This window comes from Protopterus annectens, chromosome 2.part0 (assembly GCF_019279795.1).
Source record: "Protopterus annectens isolate FY-2018-M chromosome 2.part0, PAN1.0, whole genome shotgun sequence".
In the NCBI taxonomy this organism is placed as follows: Eukaryota; Metazoa; Chordata; order Ceratodontiformes; family Protopteridae; genus Protopterus; species Protopterus annectens.
The window spans coordinates 783429127-783456368 of NC_056728.1; the positions used below are offsets into that span (position 1 = coordinate 783429127).

The 27242-nt window shown below is 43.0% G+C and overlaps 1 protein-coding gene across 1 annotated transcript in view; it reads left to right on the forward strand.

The window, feature by feature from the left end:
* Positions 1 to 27242, forward strand: part of UHRF2 (ubiquitin like with PHD and ring finger domains 2) — a gene marked incomplete in the record, with an annotated part of 1200358 nt that overhangs the window by 410087 nt on the left and 763029 nt on the right. The window contains 1 exon segment of the mRNA XM_044061084.1: positions 20785 to 21003. Coding sequence (XP_043917019.1) covers positions 20785 to 21003 — 219 coding nt within the window.

Here is a 27242-nt window from a genome sequence, read left to right on the forward strand (position 1 = left end):
GCTAGGACATTGCAGCTACCATTCCCCCATGAGAGCCTGGAGCCTGTGTTTCATCAGAAGTCACTGTCAGGCCTCAACTGAGGGCCACTCCTAGAAAAGCAGCAACCTCCCAGCCCCAGCCTAGGCCTACTGGCTCCCATTCACAGGTTTACCAGCAAGATCTTGAGATTGGCTAAAGACCTTATTTCTCTTGTTAGATGCAGGCAACCCCTGCCTGAATCCTCCCCAGTTAAAATTAAAAGGGACAGCCTTACAGAAGTCCTTTCTGACCCTTTTGAGTCCGATGAGGATTCTGACTAAGATGATTCTGTCTTTGAGGAGGGTCCGTCCATTGTCTCATTTGAATATTCTGACTCTGAGGAAAATCTGTCTTCTGCTTCCCCTCTTGAGGATATTTCCTTTTGGGGAAACCCTGCACACCTTGAGGGAGTGCTTCCAGTGGGAAACTAAAAATTTCCCTCGGTCCAAGAAAAGGCTAAGGGAATTTCTAAACCTTCCAGAACATAAACCCCCTTATCATACCTCCTGTTTTAGAGGGAGGGGATGATGTATTTCGGGACTCTTATTTGAAGCCAGGCACCCTGCCTCCTGCTCCTAGAAAGCCTGACTGGTTTTATAGGATACTGGATTCACACAAACATTTCTTCAAGAGTCCTGTAGCTGACCCAGAGGTTATGACCCCTGGCCCTAAAGGAGCCAGTGCTAGCTCCTTTAAAAACCCTTGGCCCACAGATAAAAATAGGGCCTTGGATAGATTTGGTAAAAAGGTTTACACTTCTGCTACCCTCTCTGTGAGGGCCTTGAGTTGACAGTTCCACATTATTAAATACTAGGAAACCTTTCTGGATCAGGTGAAACAGAAAATTATGACAACAGAACAGGAATTTCTAAAGAGTTATGGGACATTTGTAATTCCAACATCCAGGTAACAAAACACTCCCTGCACCGTGGGTATGATGCTGTAGAAGCCTCCAGCAGGGCTGCAGCTACAGGTTCTGTCATCAGAAGACCTGCTTGGCTGAGACAGCAGGCCCTCTCACAGCATGTCAAATCTAACCTCCTAGACACCCTCTTAGAGAGGGAGTTTGTTTGGCCCCAAAAAGAAGGCTGTACTCAAAAAAAATTGGAGGATAAGGCATTATCCATGCAGACTGTTAAGGATATTTTGCAAGTACAATCTCCACGTTTTAGTCAAAACTTACCCTTCTAAGAACTGGTCCTTCCCCTCCCAATCTAAGGCTAGACAAAGAAAGCCGCGTAGGGAAAGGAACCAGAGATAGCACCAAAGGCCCAGACAATGGCATCCAGAAACTTCTATGCCATAGAGTTCTAGACCACAGGCTGCTGGCAGGGAAAAACCATGACTCCTCCATGGTAGATCACCTGCCCTGCCTTCCCTTCCCATTCCCCATCCCTGGTAGGAGGAAGGCTTTCTGAATTCCAGAAGAATTGGGCTGTCATTACCACAGACCAATGGGTGCTAAACATTATATCAGAGGGCTACAAACTCAAATTTATGCAGCCCTTGAAGTACTCAGGCTTCCCAGACATCCTCCTTCAAACCAAAAAAAACAGAAGCATTGACCAAACAGAGGTGCTGTGTACTCGGGGCTCAGTGGAACCGGTTCCAGTTCACCTAAAAGGAAAGAGTTTTTACTCCAGACTCTTCCTGGTTCTCAGGAAGGAAGGAATGCACATGGTGGCATATACTGGACCTATCTGCTCTCCGCCATTTCCTACAGGTTCCAAAATTTCAAGATGCTGACCCCTCAAACTTTTACTTGTGATATCTCCAAATGCCTTCATGCTTACCCTAGATTTAAAAGATGCTTATTTACATATTCCCATAGAGAAATCACACAGAAGGTACTCATGCTTCAGAGCATGTACCAGTCACTATCAGTTTTGTGCTGTGCCCTTTGGCTTGTCTGCTTCTCTCAGGGTCTTCATGAAGAGCTTAGCCCCTCCGATTGTCTTTTGCAGAACAAAAGGGGTTCGGATTTACCCCTCTCTGGATGACTGCCATATCTAGTCTACAAGTCTGACAAAACTTTTTACTCAGACTTGCCGTTCACCCAGAACTTCTTAACCTCTGTGAAGTTCACCATAAGTTATCAGAAATCCCATACAGACCCCTCTAACAAGATTGTGTTCCTAGGGGCTCTACTGGAGTCTTCCCTGCAGAAGGCTTTCTTGCCTCCAGGTATGGTTTCATTCCTGACTCTGTACCTCTAAAAAATCATGGGCAGAGATTTCATCACAGCCAGAGAGTAGCTTAGGGTATTTGGTTAAATGGCCTCTTGCATCTTCATGATCCCCCTGGCCAGGCTACACATAAGGGAACTAAAGTGGTATTGCAGAAGTATGTGGTGCTAACACTCACAACCCCTCTCAGCTGCGATCAAACTTCCCTTGCTTCAGAGAGCAATTTGCATGGTGGGCCCAGGCTTGTTCCCTCAACCTAGGTCTCCCCTTCAGATCCACCCCACCCTGGGACAAACTCTGACTACAAACTCCCCAGAAGTATCCTAGCGAGCCCACTTCAACCACTCCCAGACTTAAGGGGAGGTATGACCACAAGTTCGGAAACAAACCCATTAATTTAAAAGAACTTGTAGCAGTCCAAAAAGGCCTGATCACCTTCAAAGAGAAATGAAAACCAGGAGTGCTAGTAGTGAAAACAGACAATACCACAGTCGTATGGTACTGAAACAAATTGGGGGGTGTGGGGTGGGGTGGCACAATCCTACCGTCTTTGCCGCCTGGCAATGGATTTTTGGGAAACTGTGCACTCCCGATATTATACCTCTTGGCACAATACCTGCCAACAAGCAGACCACCTGAGCAGAAGCCCTATCTGTTATAGCTGCATCAGGAAATATTTTCAGTGCAGCCAAAAAATGGGGAGTGCCTCAGACATTTTTGTCACCAAAGAGAATGCTCAATTGAAAAAGTTTTGCTCCAGGTACAAAATGGAATCGACCTGGAAGACTGATGCTTTCTCTTTCCCTTGGACAGGCCTTTTCCTCTACGCCTTCCCTCTGATTACTCTGCTTCCCAGGGTACTCCTAAAGATAAGGGAAGAGGGGCCAAGAGTAATACTAATAGGCCCAGACTGGCCCAGACAGCAGTGGTACACTCTGTTGGTCAGCTTAACCAGCACGAAATCATGACATCTGCCACAGAGATTGGACATTCCGACACAGGACAAGGGAAAGTTTGTAAACTTGCAGACCCTGAAATTCAGCATGGAGGATACATTAACGCCTTGGAGGTATCCTATCCTAGACAAGAGGTATCCTGTCCTAGACAAACAAGTTCAGGGTATTCTAAAATAGGCCAGAAGGCCTAGTACTAGGAAATCCAGCTCTGATAAATGGAAAAGTTTCTCCCTTTGGTGTGGTCAATATGCACAGAATCCTCATTTAGCCAAGGACCCAGTTATCCTGGCCTATCTGGCGAGCCTCTTTGTCAAGGATCTGTCCTACTCATCCATAAAAATTCATGCCTCGACTATTTCAGCCAACATTCCTGCCCAGCCTCCAGTCTTCTCTCGCCCACATGTGAAACAGTTTTTTAGAGGGATGATGCATATCAGGCTACCCAGAAGGTTTCTGGCCCCCACCCTGTGACCTTAATTTTGTTCTGGAGAAACATACTGTTCCACCATTTGAGCCAACTGCTTCCGCTGAGTTAAAATTCTTGACTTGGAAGACTTTCTTTTTAGCCATCACCTCTGCTAGAAGGGTTTCTGAATTACAGGCACTCATGTCAGTGGAACTTTTATTCCTCTACTACCCAGACCGAGTCTCACTCAGTAGTAACCTGTCCTTTATGCCCAAGGTGGTGACAGAGACCTCCTTAAATCAAGCCATACATATGCCTGCTTTTTTTCCCCCAAGCCACAAAGCAAAGGGGACAGAACACTCCATTACTTGGATGTGTATAGGCAACTCCGTTGCTGTCTAGATAGAACTAAGACTATGAGGAAATTAGACCAACTGTTCGTGGCCTTTCCCACTTTGTTGTGAAGGGAAATCAATTTTCAAGCCAACCATTTCTAAATGGATCTCACTGTATTTCCTTTTTTACAGCTATCATGGCAAGAAGCCCCCTGATACTATGAGGACATTCTCCACTAGGGAAACTGCTAACTCTGCTGCCTTCCTTTAAAGGTATACCCACCAAAGACATCCTGGAAGCTGCTACTGGTGCATAGTTTTACCAGACATTACCATCTGTCCGCCTTCCCCAAGTCCAGAGCAGGATTTGTCACTGCCAGCTTGCAGGACATTCTTTCTCCTTAATCTGCCCCCCCCCCCCCCTTTCTCAGCTTTGGGAATCATCCCACAAGTCAGGACAACAATGACACATGAAGAACATAGTACAGTTGTGTGTACTTATCATAAATGTAGATGTTCAAGCGTTTTCACTGTTGCAGCCCCCCCCCCAGCCTACAGGGTAGGCTTGGATCAGCTTCTCAGTCGGAGGAACCCTCTTCCTACCCTTCCCCTCTTTAGGATTTAGTGTTACAGATCCTGGGCATCAAGGTCCATATGGGGGGCTTCTACCTCTAGGGGGGAAAAACAGAGCTCATGACAGTGGCGGATTCCCCTTATACCAGAGCGTACTGACCTCAGTTAGGGTGTCCACCGGCTGTTGGAGGAGGTAGATTTTTCTCTGGTAGTTGGGCCAACCAAGGGCTTCCACAGTGGGGAATTCCCACAAGTCAGGACTGTGATAGTGAATACACTCTAACATCTACATTTATGCTAAGTATACACAACTGTACTTAATAAAACCAGCTCTTTGTCAAATAAAGCTTTGTTGCATTATTCAAAATATTCAGATATTTTGCTTTCTTCCATCATTGTAACTTTTTCACTTCTGTTATGGACAGTCTTAAGAACAGTGTTAGGTGCTCTGACATGCAACACATTTAGTTCTACAGCCATACTTCGATAAAATTGGTGTGTACATGCACACCACACCCATACATACACATTTATATGTATTTATAGTCTGTTTTGTATTGCATCTGGGGTCGTTGCTGTGATGGGTCTGAGAAAGTAGTTCTCCGCCTAAAGTAAATTTTTGTCACTGTATCTGATAAGGCAAAATGACCTTTAAGTTCTGCCGTCGTATGTTCATGTACGAGTAATAGGTGTGAATGACCTGCACATTAGCATTTATAACTGAGATTGTGTGAATGTTGGAGAGGATATAAGCAAGCAAGACCTCTGAGGCTGTACAGAAGCAACAAATTTGGTTGTTTCAGAGTAAAGAAGAAAAGGATCAAATGTACCCATTTTGAAAACTCTTAAATGAGTCTTGGGGGTGGGGGACAGGATGGGACTGACACTGATTCTAAAGTCATGCCTACAGAATCCTCAGGATATTGCTTTTCTGAATTGATGGAGAAAGGATATTGGAAAAGGATAAGGACTGAAGTACACCATCATTATGTGGCACAGAGTACATTATGAAAAGAAGCAACCTTGTCTGAAAAATAGAATCCGAAGAATGTAGCAGCTCTTGCCTTGGAAATTTTAGTTAAAATGTATTAAAAAAGAATGACTGAACAGAGTTTTGCATGAGGCATTAGTACTGCTTAGAATATGAAGGCATGTTGACTTTTTTCTTCCAGTTTCTTATAACTGACCTTTAAGGAACTCTTGGGGTTGATCTTATTAATGACTGGTAGTGTTCTATAACGCAATAATCTGTGGATAGAGATAACTTAAAAAAAAAAAAAAAAAAAAAAAAAAGTCATACCAATAAGTCAGATGGTTATTCAGACTTCCACTTGCTGCCTTTGTGAATATAGTCGGGCACAGCTGTTGAACTGGATGTTAAAATCTTTCATTTTGTTAAGTTACAAAAAAAAAAAAAAACTTTCTAATTTTTTTCTGTTAACTTCATCACCCTTTGTCACCAAGGCATGAATGCAGGTTGTCAAATGGTTGTTGCATTTTGATAATTTATCTGTCTTGGAACTTATAGAATTTTAAATTTACTGATGAATTATTTGCCTGCAGTAGTTGGGTCCCTTATTTACGTTAGGATTTTCCTGTAAGTTTGATGCATTTAGATTTAGTTTTAAATTTACATGTAGCGAAGTTTGTAAGCAGTATAGCTGTTCCTGCAGTAGATTAACTTGGTAATTGCAGAATGAAGTAATTGTGTACAGTCCTTTTTTTCTGGACTGTTCATGTAAATTTGTCTTATCCTTGTAGGGCTTCATTTTTTAGAAGTGGATAACTTAACAGCTTTTTGGAATGGGTACATGATTTCCAACCTGCTTTGGTGGTGGCAGTTTGTGGTGGCATAGCCATGATGTAAGCGGGTAGGGCAATGGTCGGAGGGTGGGAGACTGAGCAGATGATTTTGTGTGTGTGTGTGTGTGTGTGTGTGTGTGTGTGTGTGTGTGTGTGTGTGTGTGTGTGTGTGTGTGTGTGTGTGTGTGTGTGTGTGTGTGTGTGTTTCGCATGTGCAGATGGATCCAGTACCCTTTGACAAACCCAGGATTTTGGTGCAAGTGGATGGTGATATAATAAGCATGTGTCTGTGCATATTAATTCTTGCTTTGTATGCACAGCAGTATGTGAACATTTCATGATACTTAAATAACCTTCTCTGTGGAAAAGGGGATTTATGAGCCAGTATCCCAGTCCTACTTTTTGAGGTCAAGTCATTGGCTTTCACCTTTCCACAAAAATAATAATAAAAATGAGTAAGGAGAGTGGCTTTTGGTCTCTGTACCAGCAGAACTGTCAACAGCTTGGAGGTGCAGTAGGCTAGAATTTAAAATATATATGTTTATATATATATATATATATATATATATATATATATATATATATATATAAACATATATATATATATAAACTGTTACATGGTTAAGAGATTTTAAGAAGTGTTCACCGACTCCTTTTCTTACTTTTAAGAAATGGATCACTCAAGACTTATTGGTACTACAGATCATAATAGGTTACTCCATGCATTTCTGGATTCCCCCCCCCATGCATGTCCCCACTACCCAAACAGTAGAGAAACTGGATTCCACTTGGTATAGACCCTGTTTACAAGGTTCTGTCTAGCCAGTCCCACTAGAATAGGCAGGTACAGGGTTATATTACTTTGTCTTAGTACCAAGGAAGGAAGGGACCTGGAGACTCGTACTGGACCTCTCAAGATTCAGTCAATTTCTGGTAGTACCCAAATTCAAAATGCTAACTCCTCAAAAGCTTATGTCCCTTATCTTACCAAGCGCATGGATGGTGACACTGGACCTAGGGATGCATATCATCACATTCTCATTCGACAGGAACACAAAGCTCTTGCGTTTTCAAGGCAGATGGATCCTACTTCCAGATGTTCTTCATCTCACATTGCTGCAGTCATAACTTATGGGTAGTCCGCTGTCCTCGGTCGGCCCGAATACCAAAGTATTAGGCTGACGTCAGAGCGTCAAGGTATTAAAGCGCATGACCGACGTCATTTCCTCAGTCTTTTTTGCCGCATGGTCCGAAGCAGAAGCAGCGTTTGCAAGTGCCGTTCGGCGTTCTGAAATTTTCGTATTCTGAGTTTCAGACCGAAACCAAGTTGGGCTAAGTACCCCGTTGGGGAATATTTTTGTTTTTTCTTGCCTCAGTTACTTCCGGATGTCAGAAAAAGTGAATAATTGTATTTCTTGTGGGAAACAGATACTGCATAGGGATTACCACTCTCTTTGTATTCCTTGTTTGGGACCTGAGCACGACGTAGTAGGGTGTCGCTTTTGTGCTAGGTTTAATAAGCGCACCATTAAACGTAGGCTAGATTGTGCTAGGCTTGTCTTCGGTAAGCGGTGTAATTACAATATGCCGTCGGATCCTCCGACGCCCGCTACCACGAAGAAGCGCAAAGATAAATCTTTAAAGTCCAAACAGGATGACTCGTCCGTTCCGGACGCCGGTTCTGGATTTGGTTGATCCGGCCGAAGTTTCAACGGAGTCTCAGGGGGAGACGTTGGTTTTGCAAGATGTGGCCTCTCAGGAGTCGGGTCAAGCTGAGGGGGCCTCTCAGGTTACTATTCTCCCTTCTTTGCCTAAGGTGGTTAGGCCTTCTCCTTCTGTCTCTAAGGTGCCCTCCAAAGGCAGGCCTGGTTTGCCTTCCACAGGTGTCAGTCCTAGTTCTGCAGGTTCTGTGCCTAAAAAACATATGCTTAAAATGGCAGAAGATTTAATTACTTTAATCAGGGGTTCTATGCCCCCTCCTGATAAGAGGCCTAGGGTGGAGCCAGAAATGGAAAGTTTGGAGCAGGCTTCAGATTACTCAGAGTCTTCGGCTGAAGACATTCAGGATTTTCCTCCTTACTCTGATTCAGACGCAGAGGATTCCACTCCTTCTGCTTCTCCTCCAGAGGATTTTTCTTTTTCAGAAACCCTGCATTCCATGAGGGAGCATTTTAAATGGGAAGGTCAGGATTTCTCAGATTCCAGGAAGAGGCTTAGGGAATTTTTGTTTTTACCACAGCATAGGCCCTTGGCTATACCTCCTGTTTTGGATGTTGTTGAAGACGTTTTCTCTGAGGCTTCCCTTAATCCATACTCTTTGCCTCCTGCCAGTTAAGCCAGATAGGTATTACAGAGTGCCTGAGGCTCATAAATATCTGTATAAAAGTCCTAGGGCCGATCCAGAAACTATTAGCCAGGGACCTAAGGGTGTCAGGGCTTCTGTTGTAAAGAATCCAGTTCCTTTGGATAAGGAGGCTAGAGCTTTGGAAAGGTGGGGTAAGAAAGTGTATACCTCTTCCACTTTAGCAATGAGGGCTTTGAATTGCCAGTTTCATATGTTGAAGTACCAGAATTTTCTCCTTACTCAGTTAAAATCTAAAATGGATGCTTTGGCAGAGGGCATAGAGTGTAAGGAATTACAGGATTTGGTACATGCCTCTGATCAGGTGGGTAAGCATGCTTTGCAGTGTGGTTTTGATGCTTTGCAGGCTTCCTCCAGGGTGGCTGCCACTGGTTCAGTTATTCGCAGGCATGCCTGGCTTAAGGATCAGAATTTGTCAGAGCATGTTAAAGCTAGGATTTTAGATGCTCCTTTGCAGTCTGAAGTTTTGTTTGGTTCTCCTGTGGTGTCTGTCTTGAAAAAAATGGAAGACAAGGCTAAGTCTATGCAGACTGTTAAAGAGTTTTTGCAGGTGCAGCCCCCTAAGTTTAGCAGGAACTGGCCTGCTAAGGGTTGGACTTACCCTTCTTCTGATTCACAGTCTAGGGGTAGATCTAGACGTGGTAGGGGCAGAGCTCAGAGTTCTTTCAGGCCTAGGCCGTGGAGTTCACCAGCACAATCTACAGGTGAGGGCAGGGGCCAGTCCTTTCGTAAACAAGCCCAATGACCTACATCTTCAGCTGCCAAGATCCTTCCTGTCTGGCAGCTCCTTTGGGAGGAAAGTTGGCACTCTTCAAGCAAAATTGGTTTCTAGTCACCCAGGACAAATGGGTGTTGGACATTATAGACCGGGGCTACAAGTTTTATTTCCACACATTGCCTCCTTTCAAAGGCATGCCAGACGTTCCTCCTCAGCAAAGGTTAGAGGTTCACAAACAGATTTCTTTACTTCTTCAAATGGGGGCTATACAGCAGGTCCTTCTGTCAGAAGTGGGCCTCGGATTTTACTCTCGCCTATTTCTTGTACCAAAGAAAGGAAACACTTGGAGGCCAATCTTGGATTTATCTATCCTCAACACATATCTGGACATTCCAAAATTCAAAATGTTGACGTTGCAGCAACTTCTGCCTCTGTTGGGCAAAGATCACTGGATGGTAACTCTGGATCTCAGAGGCTTATCTTCATGTTCCTATCAGGCTCAGTTGCAGGAGATTCCTGCGTTTTCGGGCTGGGACTTTACATTATCAGTTCTCTGCATTGCCCTTTGGCTTATCTACTGCCAGGGTATTCACAAAAGTTCTGGCTCCAGTGATAGCCTTCTTCAGGTTAAGAGGAATACAAATTTATCCTTACTTGGACGATTGCCTGATTCTTGCTCAAGACAAGCACGAGCTTCTTCACCATCTGCAGTATGTTATGACAGTGTTAAGGTGCCTAGGGTATTCTGTGAACGAAACAAAGTCCGGTCTAGTACCCTCTCAGGAAATGTGCTTTCTGGATGTGAGACTGAATACAGCTTCCCAGATGGCCTTTTTGACCCCGGACAAGCAAAAGAATCTTACACTTTACTTCCATCAATTGTCTCTACGGTCCAGGCTGACTGCAAGGACAGTCCTTCGAGCCTTGGGGTTCATGGCATCTTGTATTCTGGTGCTTCCCAATGCCAAACTGCATATGAGGAAGCTACAATGGTATCTCAAAAATGTATGGACACAAAACTGCCAAGATCTGGACACTGTCATTCAGATAATACCTTGCATTCAAAAGGAATTTTTGTGGTGGGCTCAGGAATGTCACCTAAACAAGGGACTCTCTGTGACCCGACCAGAGGCGAGTCAGATTTTAACGACGGATGCCTCGGACAAGGCCTGGGAAGCACACCTCAATGGAAAATGGGTTCAAGACACGTGGCCTGCCAGACTTCAACATTTACATATCAACTTGAAGGAAATGTTAGCAGTCCAGTTTGCATTGATGGCTTTCAAGGATTTACTTCTCCCAGGGCAGGTGTTGATTCAAACAGACAACACAACTGTCATGTGGTACATCAACAAGCAAGGGGGAACCCATTCGTACCCTCTTTGCAGGCAAGCTATGATTTTGTGGGAGACTGCTCTCAGTTTGCAACTCACTCTTCAAGCAAGGTTTCTGCCAGGAGCACAGAACTCCTTAGCAGATGTTTTGAGCAGACGGATAGTGGATCCCCACGAGTGGAAATTGGATCCTCATGTATTTCGACAGTTGACAATGATATGGGGACTCCAGACATAGATCTGTTCGCTTCTCCACTAAATTTCCAGGTGCCAAAGTTTTGCACAAAGATGTTTCATCCCACAGCTTGGAAAGTGGATGCTCTATCATTCAGTTGGAGCAATCTTCACGTCTATGCCTTTCCGCCTCTGCCTCTTCTTCCAAAGGTTCTCTTGAAGGTCAGACAAGACAAGCCCTCCATGATTCTAATAGCTCCAGACTGGCCTCGACAGCACTGGTACCCTCTGCTGAGGAGTTTAGTACGGGAACCTCCTTACCCTTTGCCTTGGTTCCACACCTTTTGACTCAGGAGGGCAATCATTTCCTCAATGTCAGGATTCAGTCCCTGCATCTAACAGCCTGGCATATTCTGTTCTAGAACCTGGAGGGTCGCAGCTTCCTCAACAAGTTTTGAATGTTATTTTGGAGGCCAGGAGGCCTAGTACAAGGAAAGTTTATGCTGATAAATGGAGGAGATTTTTTATTTGGAGCAAAGCAAAGAGCTTTGATGTTTCCAGGCCTGATTTGAGTGTTTCTCTTCAATATCTTACGGAATTATTGGACAAGGGTTTGTCTTTCTCCTCTATAAAAGTTCATGCTGCAGCCATTTCTGCTCACTATGACTGTGATCCACCATTATTCTCTCATCCTTTGTTTAAGCAATTCCTTAGGGGGGCAAAGAACATAAGACCCCCGCGTAGAGCTCCTACTCCTGCTTGGGATCTCAATTTTGTGTTGGAAAAACTTACTTTACCTCCTTTTGAACCTGCAGCTACAGCTGAGCTAAAGTTTTTGTCTTGGAAGACTGATTTTTTGTTGGCCATTACGTCTGCTAGAAGGGTTTCTGAATTACAGGCTCTAATGGCAGTTGAACCCTTCCTAATTTTTCATAAGGACAGGGTATCTCTGCGTACTAACCCTACTTTTATGCCTAAAGTTGTTTCAAATGTGGCCTTGAACCAATCTATTCATTTGCCTACTTTTTATGCAGATCCCCAAAATAAAGGGGAGAACATTTTGCACACTTTGGATATTCACAGGCAGTTGCGTTATTATTTGAGCAAGACTAAAGGGTTCAGACAGTCTCAGCAGTTGTTTGTTTCTTTTGCTTTGGGTTCTCAGGGGAAACCTGTTTCAAAACAAACTATTTCTAAGTGGATTGGCTTTTGTATTGCTTTTTGTTATTCTCATCATGGTAAGGAGATTCCAGCTGGAATCAGGCCTCACTCCACTAGGGCTACTGCCACTTCTACTGCTTTTTAAGGGGTAGCTACTAAAGATATTTTGGAAGCAGCTACTTGGAGTTCAGTGCACACTTTACTAAACATTACCATCTTCCTCTTTATTCCAAATCTAGGGCTGGATTTGCCACTGCAATCTTGCAGGGCATTTTGGCAGCCCCTAATGCTTTATGATTTTGCCAGCCTCCCTTTACCTCTGCTTTGGGATTCTACCCATAAGTTATGACTGCAGCAATGTGAGATGAAGAACATAGTACAATTTTGTACCTACCATAAATGTAGATGTTCGAAGATCCACATTGCTGCAGTCCAATTTACCCTCCCTCCTTCCCCTCTGTAGTTTGGAGTGGTGGTATGATTTGGGTTGTAGCTGTTTTTTGTACATGGTTTTAGGGAGTTATTCTATTTTTGGCTGTGGCCTTTATTTTTAGGGCCTTCTGACATCTGGGGCAAGAAAAGACTGAGGAAATGACGTCGGTCATGCGCTTTAATACCTTGACGCTCTGACGTCAGATCTGAGCGCCCATGACCGACGTCAGCCTAATACTTTGGTATTCGGGCCGACCGAGGACAGCGGACTACCCATAAGTTATGACTGCAGCAATGTGGATCTTCGGACATCTACATTTATGGTAGGTACAAAACTGTACTTTTTCTGCTTTGCTGTTTGGCTTGTCTACTGCACCTGAGTTAATTACCAAATGCCTGGCATCAGTGATGGTCTTTTGCAGCACCAAAGGAGTGGAGTCCACATTTACACCGTGTTTAGAAGATAGGAGTTCTGCAGTGGAAACTGATTAAATCAGTGCTGCTATCAAGCAATCTGCCATGCAGTTCAGCATGGATCACTTGACTTACCCTGAATGTCTAGAAGTCACAAATGACCTCCATCACCATGGTTATCTTCCTAGGGACAGAATTGGACTCTCTTCAGCAGAAGGCCTGCTTGCCAAAGGAAAAGATTATTTTCACTCTTAGAATACCTCGTCATGTGAGCAGTCAGTAGGGCCATAACAGTAAGGGAGTTTGAAGGTGCTGAGGTACATGGCTAAGTGTATCCCAGTGATGTCCTTCAAGGATGCATCTGCAGTCCTAACATATGGGTTGTCCTGCCTCAGGCAGCCCTTTGGTCGGCCGGATTACAAAGTCTGGGTCTGGCCTCGGCTGATGTCGCACTTCACCCGACGTCATAGCTGCTGTGGTATAAAGGCATCAGCCGACGCCATTTACTCAGTCTTTCTTGCCGCGCGGTGCCCGAAGCAGAAGCTGTTCTCAAGTGCCGGTCAGTCAGATCCAGAGATTTCTACTACCGAAAACTTGTACCCCGTTGGGGACTCTTTCTTGCCTCAGCCGATGTCAGACGAAGTAAATAATTGTTTAACTTGTGGGAAACAAATACCTCATAAGGATTTCCACTCTTACTGCCTTCCTTGTTTAGGCCCGGACCACGACGTATCAGCTTGTCTAGCCTGTGCTTCCTTCAACCGACGGATGCTTAGACGTCAGTCGGAGTTTGCAGAGGAGTTTTTTGGTCCCGCTTTTGCATACAAAATGCCGTTGGAGACTCAGACTACACAATTAGCTAAAAAGCGCAAGGAAAAGGACCGACACTCGCGGTCCGCGGTTTCGGCTGAAACCACGGTTAGGCCAACCGCGAGTGTCTCGGTTTCGGCTGAAACAGAGTCCTCGGTTCTTCCTTCGGCCGAAAGCATGCCTCCGATAGCCGAGGCCTCACAGAGCATGGCTGAATCTGCTACTGAAATTACCCCTACAGAAGCAGGCACCCAGGATTTGTCAGATACTATTCCTTTAGACATATCTACCCCTGCACGTGGGGCTGCTAGACCCCCTGCATCAATGTCTATCAAGGCTTTTTCCAGGGCTAAAGCAGCTAAATCTTCTAAGGCCTTAGCTGCTAAAACTCCCTCACACAGGCCTACCTCTAGTTCCCAAATGCTCAGCCTGGCTGAGGATCTCATTTCTTTGATCAGGGGATCCCAACCTCAACCAGACAGGGCCTCTCAACCCCCTCCAGATAAGAGGCCTAGGACTGAACCCCCGGAACCTGTTTCTACAGACTATTCCTCTGACGACTCAGGTATTTCAGACCCTCAGGAAGGCCCATATTCTCCTTATGAGGATTCTGATGCAGAAGACTCCATTCCTTCTGCTTCTCCTCCTGAAGAATTTTCTTTTGGGGAAATCTTACATGCTATGAGGGAACACTTTCAATGGCAGGGCCAGGATTTTTCAGATTCAAGGAAAAGGCTAAGGACTTTTTTACACTTGCCACAGCATAGGCCTTTAGCCATTCCTCCAGTACTAACAGTTGTTGATGCATATAATGATGCCTGTACTGCTCCTGATTCTCTTCCTCCGGCCCCTGCCAAGCCTGACAGATACTACAGGGTCCCGGACACACACTACCATTTGTATAAGGCTCCTGTTGCGGATCCTGAAACCATTTCACAGGGCCCTAAAGCTGTGGCAGTTGCCTCTGCCAAAACCCCTCTCCCCTCTGAAAGGGAATCTAGAGCATTAGAGAGATGGGGTAAAAAGGTTTATACTTCTGCTACTCTTTCGGCCAGGGCCTTAAACTGTCAATTTCACATGATTCAGTACCAGGAATTTTTGTTAGACCAGCTAAATAAAAAAACTGTCCTCTCCTGAACCTATAGACCGCAAGTCCCTTCAGGATTTGGTACATAACTCTCAGCAGGTCAGTAACCATTTCTTAAAATGTGGCTATGATGCACTGGAGGCTTCCTTTAGATCAGCTATGACTGGAACAGTGATTCGAAGGCATGCCTGGTTAAAAGAACAATCCTTACCAGACCATGTTAAGTCAAAACTCCTAGATGCTCCTATGCAGAAACAAAGTTTGTTTGGCTCCCCTGCACAGGAGGTTCTAAAGAAGGTGGAAGAAAAAGCAAATCTGTCCAAACAGTCAAGGATTTCTTACAGGTCCAACCTCCGAGGTTTAGCAGAAATTGGCCTTCGAAGAATTGGTTCTTTCCAGACACCTCTAGAGCACAGAGAGGCAGAAATAGACGCCCAAGAGGCAGAGGTCAATCCAGGGGTGCCTACAGGGGACGTCAGTGGCAACCTACCAACCAGAGAAGTACTGCCACAGATTCAACTACAACCACTTCCACAGGACAGACACAATGACTTGGCTCTGATTCCGCCTACCAGGGAACAACTGGAAGCACCCTTGGGCGGAAAACTAGCCTTATTTTCAGACAACTGGCATTACATTACAGGAGACAAATGGACTTTACAAACAATAGACAAAGGCTACAGGTTTCACTTCCACACTCTACCAAAAAAGAGAGGAATGCCAAACCTACCACCAAGCCAAAAAACAGACGCTCTAAGACAAATCAGCAACTTACTAAGGATGAGAGCTATAGAAAAGGTACCGCCTATGGAACAAGGCCAAGGATTTTACTCCAGGCTTTTCCTTGTACCAAGAAAAGAAAATCAATGGAGACCTATTCTCGACTTGTCCGCTCTGAACACCTACCTCATTGTTCCAAAATTCAAGATGCTGACCCTCCAGCAACTTCTTCCCATGCTGGGCAAGGAGTCTTGGCTGGTGACTCTAGATCTCAAGGAGGCATACCTGCACGTCCCTATACGACCAGATTGCAGAAGGCACCTCAGATTTCTTGCAGGATCAGAGCATTATCAATTCTCAGCATTGCCCTTTGGCTTATCTACTGCGCCCAGAGTATTCACGAAATGCCTGGCATCAGTAATTGCTCATTGCAAGCTTCAGGGAATTCAAATTTACCCATACCTGGACGACTGCCTAATACAAGCGGACAACAAGGCAAAATTAACAAAAGATTTGGAAAAGGTCATACAACTGTTGCAAGCCTTGGGATACACAGTCAACATGCAAAAGTCAAGACTAGTACCATCCCAAAGGATAACATTCTTGGGTGCAGAACTGGCTACATCAACTCAGATGGCTTTTCTCACAGAAGAAAAACAAAAGCAACTACCAGTCTATTTCATGACATTAACAACACAAACTCAGCTTACTGCAAGGAAAGTCCTGCAAGCCCTGGGTTACATGGCATCCTGCATAATATTGATTCCGCATGCCAGGCTGCATATGAGAAAGTTGCAGTGGTACCTAAGGAATGTATGGTCTCAACACAAGCACAGTCTAGAAGCCCAGATTCCAATAATTCCATGCCTGAAGCAAGAATTCCTGTGGTGGGCTCAGGCCTGTCAGTTTAACAGAGGACTGCCTTTCCACAAACCTCATCCAAGCCAGACCATCACCACGGACGCCTCAGACCTAGGCTGGGGGGCACACATGGTGGACAAGTGCATACAAGGCCTATGGACCCAAGACCAGCTGAATCTACACATAAATCTAAAGGAGATGCTGGCAGTGAAACATGCAATCCAGGCATTCCGACCATTCCTTCAACAAGGTCACCTGCTGATAAGGACGGACAATACCACAGTCATGTGGTACATCAGCAATCAGGGAGGTACACACTCATATCCTCTATGCCGGATGGCAATGGACCTGTGGAATGTGGCCCTGAATCTCAACATTCATCTTCAGGCCAGATTTGTACCAGGAAAAGAAAATTCACTAGCAGACACCTTAAGCAGAACCACCACGGATGCTCACGAATGGATGCTGCATCCAGATATCTTCAAAACCATAACAAAGAAATGGGGACTACCAGAGATAGACCTGTTCGCCTCCCCACACAACCACCAATTGAAGAAATTCTGCACAAGAGCATACCACCCACTTGCTTGGAGGGTGGACTCCCTCTCCTTCAGCTGGAAAAACCTGACAGCATATGCATTCCCACCTCTTCCTTTGATGTACAAAGTCCTACTGAAGATCAGAGGATCAGCCAAGGGTAATCCTGATAGCTCCAGACTGGCCGAGGCAACATTGGTACCCGCTACTGAGAAGCATGTCTCGGACACACGCATGGCCTCTACCTCTATGTCCCTTACTTCTAACACAGAACAATTACAAGATCCTACATCCAAACTTGAAAACACTGCAGCTAGCTGCTTGGAATATTGCATAAAACAAAATAACCCAGATTTATCTCAGATGGTTAAGGACATTATCCTGGAGGCTCGCAGACCCTCCACAAGGAAAACTTATTCAGCCAAATGGAAAAGATACCTCATTTGGAGTGCAGCAAAGGGAGAAAATGTCTCATTGGCAAACATAGCACACATCCTGGAATACTTGGCAGAACTGTTCCACAATGGCCTGTCCTACTCCTCCATTAAGATTCATGCCTCAGCAATTTCAGCAGAGTACAACATGGATCCTCCTGTCTTCTCTCATCCGCTACTCAGGCAGTTCTTGAGAGGAATCAAAAATGTAAAGCCTCCAAGGAAATCACCTTTACCTACATGGGATCTCAACTTTGTGCTGGAAAAGTTAACACTTCCCCCTTTTGAACCAGCAGCAACAGCAGATTTACAGTTCTTGTCTTGGAAAACTGCTTTCCTGCTAGCAATCACTTCAGCAAGAAGGGTATCTGAATTACAGGCATTAATGGCAGTACAGCCCTTCCTTATCTTCCATCAGGATAGAGTGTCTCTGAGAACCAACCCTACCTTTATGTCAAAAGTGGTCTCCAGAGTATCATTGAACCAAGCGATTCATTTACCTACATTCTTCCCCAACCCACAGAACAGGGGGGAAAGACTGCTACATACCTTGGATGTGCACAGACAATTACGCTGCTATCTGGACAGAACTAAGACCAACAGAAAAACTGACCAACTTCTGGTAGCATATGCAACAGGAATGCAAGGAAAAGCAATTTAAAAACAGACAATCTCAAAATGGATAGGAAATTGCATTCAATTTTGCTACTCTTTTCATGGAAAGACAACTCCTGAAAATATCAGACCTCATTCCACAAGAGCTACAGCTTTCCTACGAGGAGTGGCTACCAAAGACATTTTAGAAGCTGCTACTTGGAGCTCCGTGCATACATTTGCCAAGCATTATAACCATCCTTTATACTCCAGATCCCGAGCAGATTTGCAACTGCTGTGTTGCAAGGGATCTTGACTACACCATCTTTATCTTAGTGCCTCCTCCCCCAGTTTGGCTATGGTATTCTACCCATATGTTAGGACTGCAGATGCATCCTTGAAGGACATAGTACAGTTTTGTACCTACCATAAATGTAGATGTCCGATAGGTATGCATCTGCAGTCAGGATTACCCACCCTCCTTCCCCTCTGTGGTATTCCTAGGGTACCTACCCCTCTTTTAGCTAGCTGGGGGAATTTATTATGGTGTATTTGTTTTGTGTATATATATATATGTATGTATATGTATATATGTATATATATGTATATGTATATATATATATTTTTTTTTTTTGCTCTCTACTGTTTGGAATTATTTGCATTTATCCAAATTTAGCCTTCCTAGAGGGCACCTGGCATCTGGGGCAAGAAACACTGAGGAAAATGGCGTCGGCTGATGCCTTTATACCACAGCAGCTATGACGTCGGGTGAAGTGCGACATCAGCCGAGGCCAGACGCAGACTTTGGAATCAGGCCGACCGAAAGGCTGCCTGAGGCAGAACAACCCATATGTTAGGACTGCAGATGCATACCTATCGGACATCTACATTTATGGTAGGTACAAAACTGTACTTTCCCTCTAGCACAACTTCATATAAGAAAACTGCAGTGGTTGCTGAAGAACTGCATCTAGTACATATTAAAACAAAATATACTACCAGTTACTACAATTCATTTTGCATAGACTTACTGGCAGCTTACAAAAAAGTCTGCATTTAGTTGAGCAGTAGGCAGTAGACTGTACACTGACAAGGGAGCCTGATTTGTTAATTATGTGATGTTACCTGTTGCAAGCGCTGTATTAATCACACAAATTTTGATTAAGGATGCACTCACTCATTCTTAAAAGTTCACTTACTGTTATGTTTTTGTACCATAGTTTTGTGTTTAAAGTTCTTTCCATTTCTTGGAAACTGAACTGTGAAATCAATGCTGTTAAAATAGACTGCTAAATTCATCGTCTGTGTGAAGGTTTATAGTGCATTTATATGTTTAGCTTGTGTTTTTTGTAGAATCTAGAAAGCTGGCATTCTGATTTGAATAATGTTCTTGAGCTTTTGACTTTTCTGATATGTAACTAAATTTGTGCTATAGTTATATTTTGTAAAGGGTATTTATTTTTATTATCTCCTTTCTGGTGACTGATGTTTCTTTCACATTTTACCCTGAGTGGGATCTTTGGGGGGTAATCCACCTCTCCGCTGAGAATTTGCCTTGCAGAACACTGCTATTTAGAACTGACAATGGCAGGAGGTGAGCTTTCATCATGACGGGCATAAGATTTTTTTTGTTTATGCTTTTCTCACACCAAATGCTAGAGGGCTTGTTGCAGAGGCAGGATCTGCAGTCCCACGACTGCACACCAGGATGCAGTTATTTATGTATAGGTTTACTCTTTCCTTCGAGATTATCTCTGGCTGTATTGCACCATGTTTGATGGGCCATTTCGCTTGCCTGTTGTCCATTCCCCTACTGTGCAGTGCTCCATCCTTAAACCTTGATGGTGTCACTCAAGTAATGGCTAATCTGCCACTCCTCAACCTTCCTTCATCAGCTTCTGGGCCCACTAATCGAACTTGGGTTTTTGTGGCAGCAGTTAAAACCCGATTGTCATGTGCTGTAGAGTATATTTTGTCAAATTTTGGTATGCTGCCATGTGTGGCAGCTTATGTCAGAATTACAAGCTTATTGAAGGCTGTACTCTTGGTATGTGCATCTGTGTGATTTCATTAAAAATGTTTTGAATTCAGACTGCTCAAGTGTTCCAAATGTCTACAAACCCCAAAAGTTCCTCTGTGGTTATTTTGATATGGATCATCTAATAGCAAGCCCTGACAGAGAGCATGCAGCGTCTTTAATCTTCCCATGAGAAGGAATGCTGTAATGCTTTGATGAACACGAATTGTAACCACGAGCCAGCTGACAGTAATGAATGAATGCCAGTTGAATCAGAAGTACATTGCTTTTTCTTTGTAAATGGTGCTTCTTTGAGAAGATTTGTTGATTTTTGAACATTAAACTGAACTGATTAGTCTTTAGCTTCAGATTATGTGAAGTAGGGTTTTAATGTTCCTAAGGGTGGCCACGGTGGTGCAGCGGTTAGCGTTGCCGCCTCACAGCAAGAGGTTCTCCGGTTCAATGTTCAATCCTTGGCTGGGGTGCCTTCTGTGCGGAGTCTGCATGTCCTCCCTGTGGTCACGTGGGTTTCCTCCGGGTGCTCCGGTTTCCTCCCACATCCCAAAGACATGCTGTAGGTGGACTGGACACACTAAATTGGCCATAGGCATGAGTGCATGTGTGTGTATGTGTATGTGCCTTCTGTGTAAGGTTGGGCGCCGGGCTGGCAACTCGACACCGTAAAAACTCCACTGCCAATCATGAGCGGACAGTGATCCACTGTGGCGACCCCTAACCGGGAAAAGCCGAAAGAAGAAGAAAAAAGGGTTTAAATGTTCCTTGTTTTTCACTAATTTTAATATTTATGAAAAGTTGTTTTAAAAACATGCACTTTTTGTTTGTTTTTCAAGCTATCCTGAAAATGGGGTGGTTCAAATGGAAGGACGCAATCTCCGACCCCGTTCACGAACTATACTAAAGTGGCATGAACTCGAAGTTGGTCAGCTAGTAATGGTAAACTACAATGTAGAGATGCCTGAAGAGAGAGGCTTCTGGTATGATGCTGAAATCACATGCCTGAAGGAATACACAAGAACAAATAAAGAAGTCTGGGCCAAAATTCATGCAGGGTAAGCATTTATTTAAGTAGTTTGTATTGCAAGCTGCCTAATGTTGCTTCTGTCTATTGTTGATGGCATTTTAAAATGTCAGTATGTAAAACCTTTGAGTATGGTCATGTTCAGACCATCAATGTTAGTATTTTTTTTAATTGGGAGCAGCATTGTTTTTTTTTTGTTAGTAAGTTAACACGGGTCTTGGTCCAGTTTCTGAAATGCATCAAGTTAGACCTTCTTACAGTGATATGAGGCCATCATTATAGGGAAGACTGCCTTAGTTTAGTAGACTCACTGATTGACTGTGTAGAACTTTTCTGCCATTCAGATGCAATAAGCATGCATTTGGAGAGAAGTTTGGAGAGTAGGACTCGCTTCCATAAAGGCCGGAAGAATATATTGGTGTTAACTAAACACAGCATCTTTCGAGTGTAAGATTTCTTCTAACAGAATAACTGTGGATTTCATCTTGTTCTTAAAACCTGGAAAAAAGTCAGTCTTTTTAACAACATTTATTGTAATGGCACTGTAATAAGGTTTTAAGATTTTTTTTCTTCAAACTCTTCAGAGTTTGTAAGTTGGATTTTTGCTCATTATCATCCTCCCTTTATAAAAGCAGAATAATATGATGCAATTCCTTAAGTATTGCTGCCAGTAGTTAAGGGTGGAAGGCATTGTAGAGTCCAGTTCTGCATCTCTTCTTCAGTGAAGTGTCTTGATAGGGAAATGTACTGGTTACCGCAGCTGGAGTCACAGAATGTCATCACAGGAAGGCACTACTTTCCTGTAGTTGACATTTAACTCTGCTATATTAGTAGACTATATTTCCATCTGTTCTGACATTTTTACAATTAATATTTGTAAAAAATATATTGTAGTTTTGGAGCTTCCAGAAGTACTCAATTCCCTACATTTGCACATGAAATACCTCACACAAACTAATGCTGTCATTAATCTACTTTTTAAGTAGTATTTTTTTTTATGTACTGATGTACACAGTCTCACACAGATGCGCATGCACACACTTGTGGGTGGGAGGTTGGCATAATGGTTAAGGTGTTTACCTTACAGACACAAGGTGTAAGGTTTGATTCTGTATTTAACTAGGCTTAAAATGGCCCACAGGGGCAGTTAACCTAATACTAACCTATGAACACACACACAAGCGCATGTGTGCGCACACACACACACACACACACACACACACACACACACACACACACGTACAAAAAAGTGCACGCACATGTGGACAGAGACTTGCACAAAGTGCTCACACATGCCCACAGAGACGTGCACAAAGAAGTGCCCACATATGTGCACAGAGACACACAGAAAGAAGTGTCACATATGCGCACAGATGCTCACAAAGTGTGCACACATGGGCCCAGAGACGAGCACACAAAGATGCATGCACACATGCGCTCAGAGACCAGCACAAAAATGTGCGCGCACAGACGCACATGCACGAGAGAGACACACAGAGACATGCACACAGACATGCACGCACAGAGAGGCATGCTCGCACACGTCTGCACAGAGAGGTGTGCGTGCTCATGCTCACGAGCAAGCAGAGGGGCATGTGCACCTGCCCATGACATGCAGAGGGGCATGCATGCACACACACCCAGGACCAGTCTTGAGGATTGCCAGTCCTTCTGTTTTTGGGGTGGAGAAAGAAACCAGAGGATGTGATGAACAATACCTTGGACACTGGGCGGACATGCAAACTCCACAAACAGGCAATCCAGCCAGGAACTGAACAGGAGGATCAAGTAATGTGAGGGAGTAACACTAACCATAATAACATCTCCAAACCACAACATTGTCCTTAAAGAGGCGATTCTTGAGTTGCGCTCAACTGACCTGGAATAAACAAATACTAGCGCTTGTCTGAACTGTAGCTTTGCAGAATAATGGAACTCTGGTGTTTCTTGGGTTGACTTTAACACCTATCAGCCCCTTTGTTTCCTCAGTAATAAATTAAAAATTATGAAGACTGCTGCTTATCTGGACGTTTAAAGGATAATAATGGGATTCTATTATTAAATGCTCAACTTCTCTCTTTTCTCCCTGTTTACTGTCCCTGCTATGAATAAACAACAATACAGCATTTAAAATATTTTAGATTGACTTGTTCTCTCCACTAGAACAGTACCCTACTGCACTGTGGTAGTTTCACTTTCAAAAAACTGTTATCCTGCCCTGGAAATGCTTGCTGCAGTCTCCAATTCATTGATGTCATCAAGGCCAATGAATACAGGTAGTTTTCCGGCTAGTTCCCTCCCAAACTGACATCACCACGGCCATCCTAAAGACCCACCCTTGCTGTGGTTCACAGCTCCCTAGTCCTTTCACTACTGATACAAAAAGTAAAGGCTAGAACAAGGAAACAGTACATGAGTCAAGTTTCTTGCTGTGAGCTGCTAGTCACAGTAGGTAACACGTCAAATTACCTTTATCACTTTGACAGCTAGGGAAGTTAGATGTGAAGGGGGATGGGAGTGAGTCAAACTAGTACAATTCAGGCTTCACAAAAGACTGCAATTTAGACATTTGAAAAGGAAGCAGCAGTAAAAAGCACTTTGAAAGTCTCATCTGTGGCATTTACACTGTGTTTTAAATAGTCATTGAACGGCATGAAATGTTACACTGCTGTCTTTCAGTCGGTTAGTTTTAAGTATGCATGTAAAATCAATGCAGTGACAGGAGCTTTAGGAAGAAAGAGGCCTGCATGATGTAATTTTTTACAGACAAGCACTGCATTGTGGGATACCTACATGCAGCGTAAACAATCAGAATTACTTCAAGATGCCAGACCCCATGTGGTCAGACTCAGAAATTATGTATAAAAATATTTAAAAACCTGTAAATTTAACTCTTGTGTTTTTTAATGAACAATGCGGTATTTAGATGAGTAAAAGCTGATAGTTTTGAGGTAAACACACAATGACCAGTTCCAGTAAAAACATTTTTTGGGTGTTGCATGTGAAAAAGTCCCTTATCCCAAAGCAGTATCACATTGGTTTGGAGTTTGGATAATCCAGTAACTAGTGACGTCTTGAAGCCTTGCTTCTATCTTGTGCTCAATAGGGAAGTTGCAGGCTGCATTAAGTAGAGTCACCGTCAATGCTATAGCAGTCACTGCCTTCAGTGATAAAAACTGCAGCTACTATTACAGGAATTAACAAATGTAAACGTAAAATTTATTTTTCCCAACCAATTTGTAATGACTTTAACAAAAACAACTGCACCATGTTTATAATTACAACAAAAACAGAGTTTAGCATTCTACAAACATTGCAGTGTAAATGGAGATTCAGGTGAATGACTATCAAATCATATTTGATATCAAACCTCTCCTCTGTATATCTGGGGTTAACAATACTGCAAGAAAAGCACCGTTCTCCCACTCCATAGCCAGAACCTGGGATAATCTCTCTCCTGCCCTGATTTCTGTCCCTACCTCTTCTCACTTTAAAAACTCACTTAGAACACACTTAAAGAATAGGTAGCTATGCCCATGTATTACATAAGTCCTCAAATTATTCCACTTGTATACCTCCCTTCCTAATATACCTACTGTAATATATATTACAGTTCAGGTCTTCTCCTAATGCTGATTGAGTTTGTATACTTATTCTGTTATTAGCCATGTGTAACTATTTTTTTCCTGTGTATGTAGGTCTTGTTATGTCTTCTGCTGTATACTGTATTTTAACATATTGTGTGAAAATTCTCTGTATACTATATTTTAACATATTGTGTAAAACTTTACTTACTGTGGAGCGTTTCTCCCCTGGCCTCTGCTGAAAATGGACCTGTGTCCAGTCGGATCATCCTGGTTAACAAATGTAAAATAAATAAATAAATAAAATATTTGGCAGTATTTGTTTAAAATTGAAAAATTCTTTGTTCATCAAAAGTTGGAAAATGTAATTAGATTTCCTTATTGATGATTGCTTTTTTGTTAGTGTAGCAGCCTACTGTATAGAGTCTTTGGAAAATCACTGCATTTGTTTAGAATATTTGACACCATCAGGTTCTTAAGTCCATTTGTGACTTTAATATTCTGGGTTTTGTAATTTATCTTTCGCCGGCCACTGTTGCTAAAGATTTTGTTTAACAGGCAGCACAGTACTTTAACCTGAAGTGTTTGACATGGAATGCCCTAACCAAGAGCAGAATGTTTCAAAAATAGTAAAACCTGCATTGTTCTTAAGTAAACTAACTGTACCAAAAATGAAGCAGAATGCATTTGTGTTTCAGCAGAAAAACTGAGTTCATTGTAAAGAAGTGCATCTTGATTGGTGTTGGAAGTAGATTCCATATAGCTGTACTGCATAAAAGTGTGCTGTGAATTTGGAGTGTCAGTCTGGGAGAATTTTATTTCCTCATTACAAAAGAAGGGAAATGTCAGTTTCTAAATGCACATGTAGTTTCCTTACATTTTTTCAAGTTTTACTTCATTTTCTTTGATAATGAATTCTCAGTGAAGATAAATGCTGCCTTTTGATACGTTTGGCATATCTTTACTTGGATAAAATTTCATGCCCTCCCAGTCTGTTCATCACAGTATAATTTTAAGGGTTTAAATAGTTTTTGTTTTGAATAATTAGAAGTTATCTTTGTTCTGGATTATTAAAATTCTGTAGTGTTGTCTGGAATTTGGTTCTTTTCCTGGTATAGTTTGCTGTTAACGAATTACGGAGGTGTGGGTAACTGAGATCTAAACAAAAACAAAAAACCGTGGAATGCCTTGTTTAAATTTTAAATAACTAATCATCATTAGACTTGCCCAGACACGTGGTAAAGAGGTTTTTAAAGATTGGACAAATATATGGCTTTAGAAGATAAAAAAGAGGTAAGCTTATTCTGTTAATTAAAAAAGGAGCATTTTAATAGATTAATTTCTGCATGACAAATGGTAATTGGTTTACATGTACTTCAATCTAGTTGTCACTCTTCATATTACCCTTGCCTTCCGCTGATGTTTTGACATTGTAATAGACTAATTAGGATTCTGATTGGTTTTCCTTGTCAGTCATTTGACTCCTAATTGGCTTAGATGATGAATCACTTGTTTTGCAGTTCACAGTCATTTTATTTAACCTGGTATCCCCTCTAGATATTTGGTCTTTTTTGCACATTGTAGACTTGATTGGTTTCCTGTCTGTTAACTCTTGTTTAAGCAGTTATTCTAAGTAACTCTTGTTTAACCAATTTTTTAATGTCTTGATTATTTGTTGATGTTGACCTTTCAGTTGATGTGTTTTAAATACCTCATTTTGTGACGCTTTTCTATGGCTTCTGGTTCACAAATGTATGACTTTAAATCTAAACATGGAGGGAAGACTTGATCTCTTGATCCAGTGCTGTTTGCACAACTGCTCCAGTGCATGCCATGGTGTAACTCATTGGATACATATGATATTTAAGCCTGCAGGTCCTATTTTTGCTGCTCACACAGTTTGAATCATCAGAGAACTAAGGTTCAGTGTAAAGCTTGGTTAAAGGAACAAAATCTGCTTGATCATGTTAGTTAAATTATTAGATGCACCTTTACAGCATGATTCTTTGTTTGGGGGTTAAGGCAGAGGAGGTGTTAAAGAAAATGGAGGACAAAGCTAAATCTATGCAAACTGTCAAAGATTTCTTACAAGTACAGCCATCTAGGTTTAGTAGACACTGGCCTACAAAGAATTGGTCCTTTCCTATGTCAGACAGACCTCAAAGGGGCAGATCTAGACGCCCTAGAGGCAGATCCCAGGTGCAAGGTTCCTACAGGTCAAAGCAATGGAGTGCTTCTACCTCCAAAGTTGGAGAAGACAAATCACAACCATACAGGAAACGGTCACAATGACTCCTCCCTGCCTGCACCAAGCACTTATCTCCTGGCAGCACCCTTAGGGGGAAAATTAGCACTTTTTTCTCAAAATTGGCACATTATAACCCAGGACAAGTGGGTTCTAAATATCGTGTCACAAGGGTACAAGTTCCATTTCCATACCCTGCCAAAGGCAAACGGCTGGCCAGATCTGCCAAAAATATCAATGGGCAGAGGCACAAAAACAAGACTCATCCCTCATGAACATGGGGGCCATTCAACAAGTACCAGAGCAAGAGCAGGGACAAGGATTTTACTTTACTGTTTTTGGTACCCAAAAAGGACAAGGCCTGGAGACCAATACTGGACCTATCTATTCTGAACACATTCCTGGATATACCAAAATTCAAGATGACTTTGCAGCAGCTTC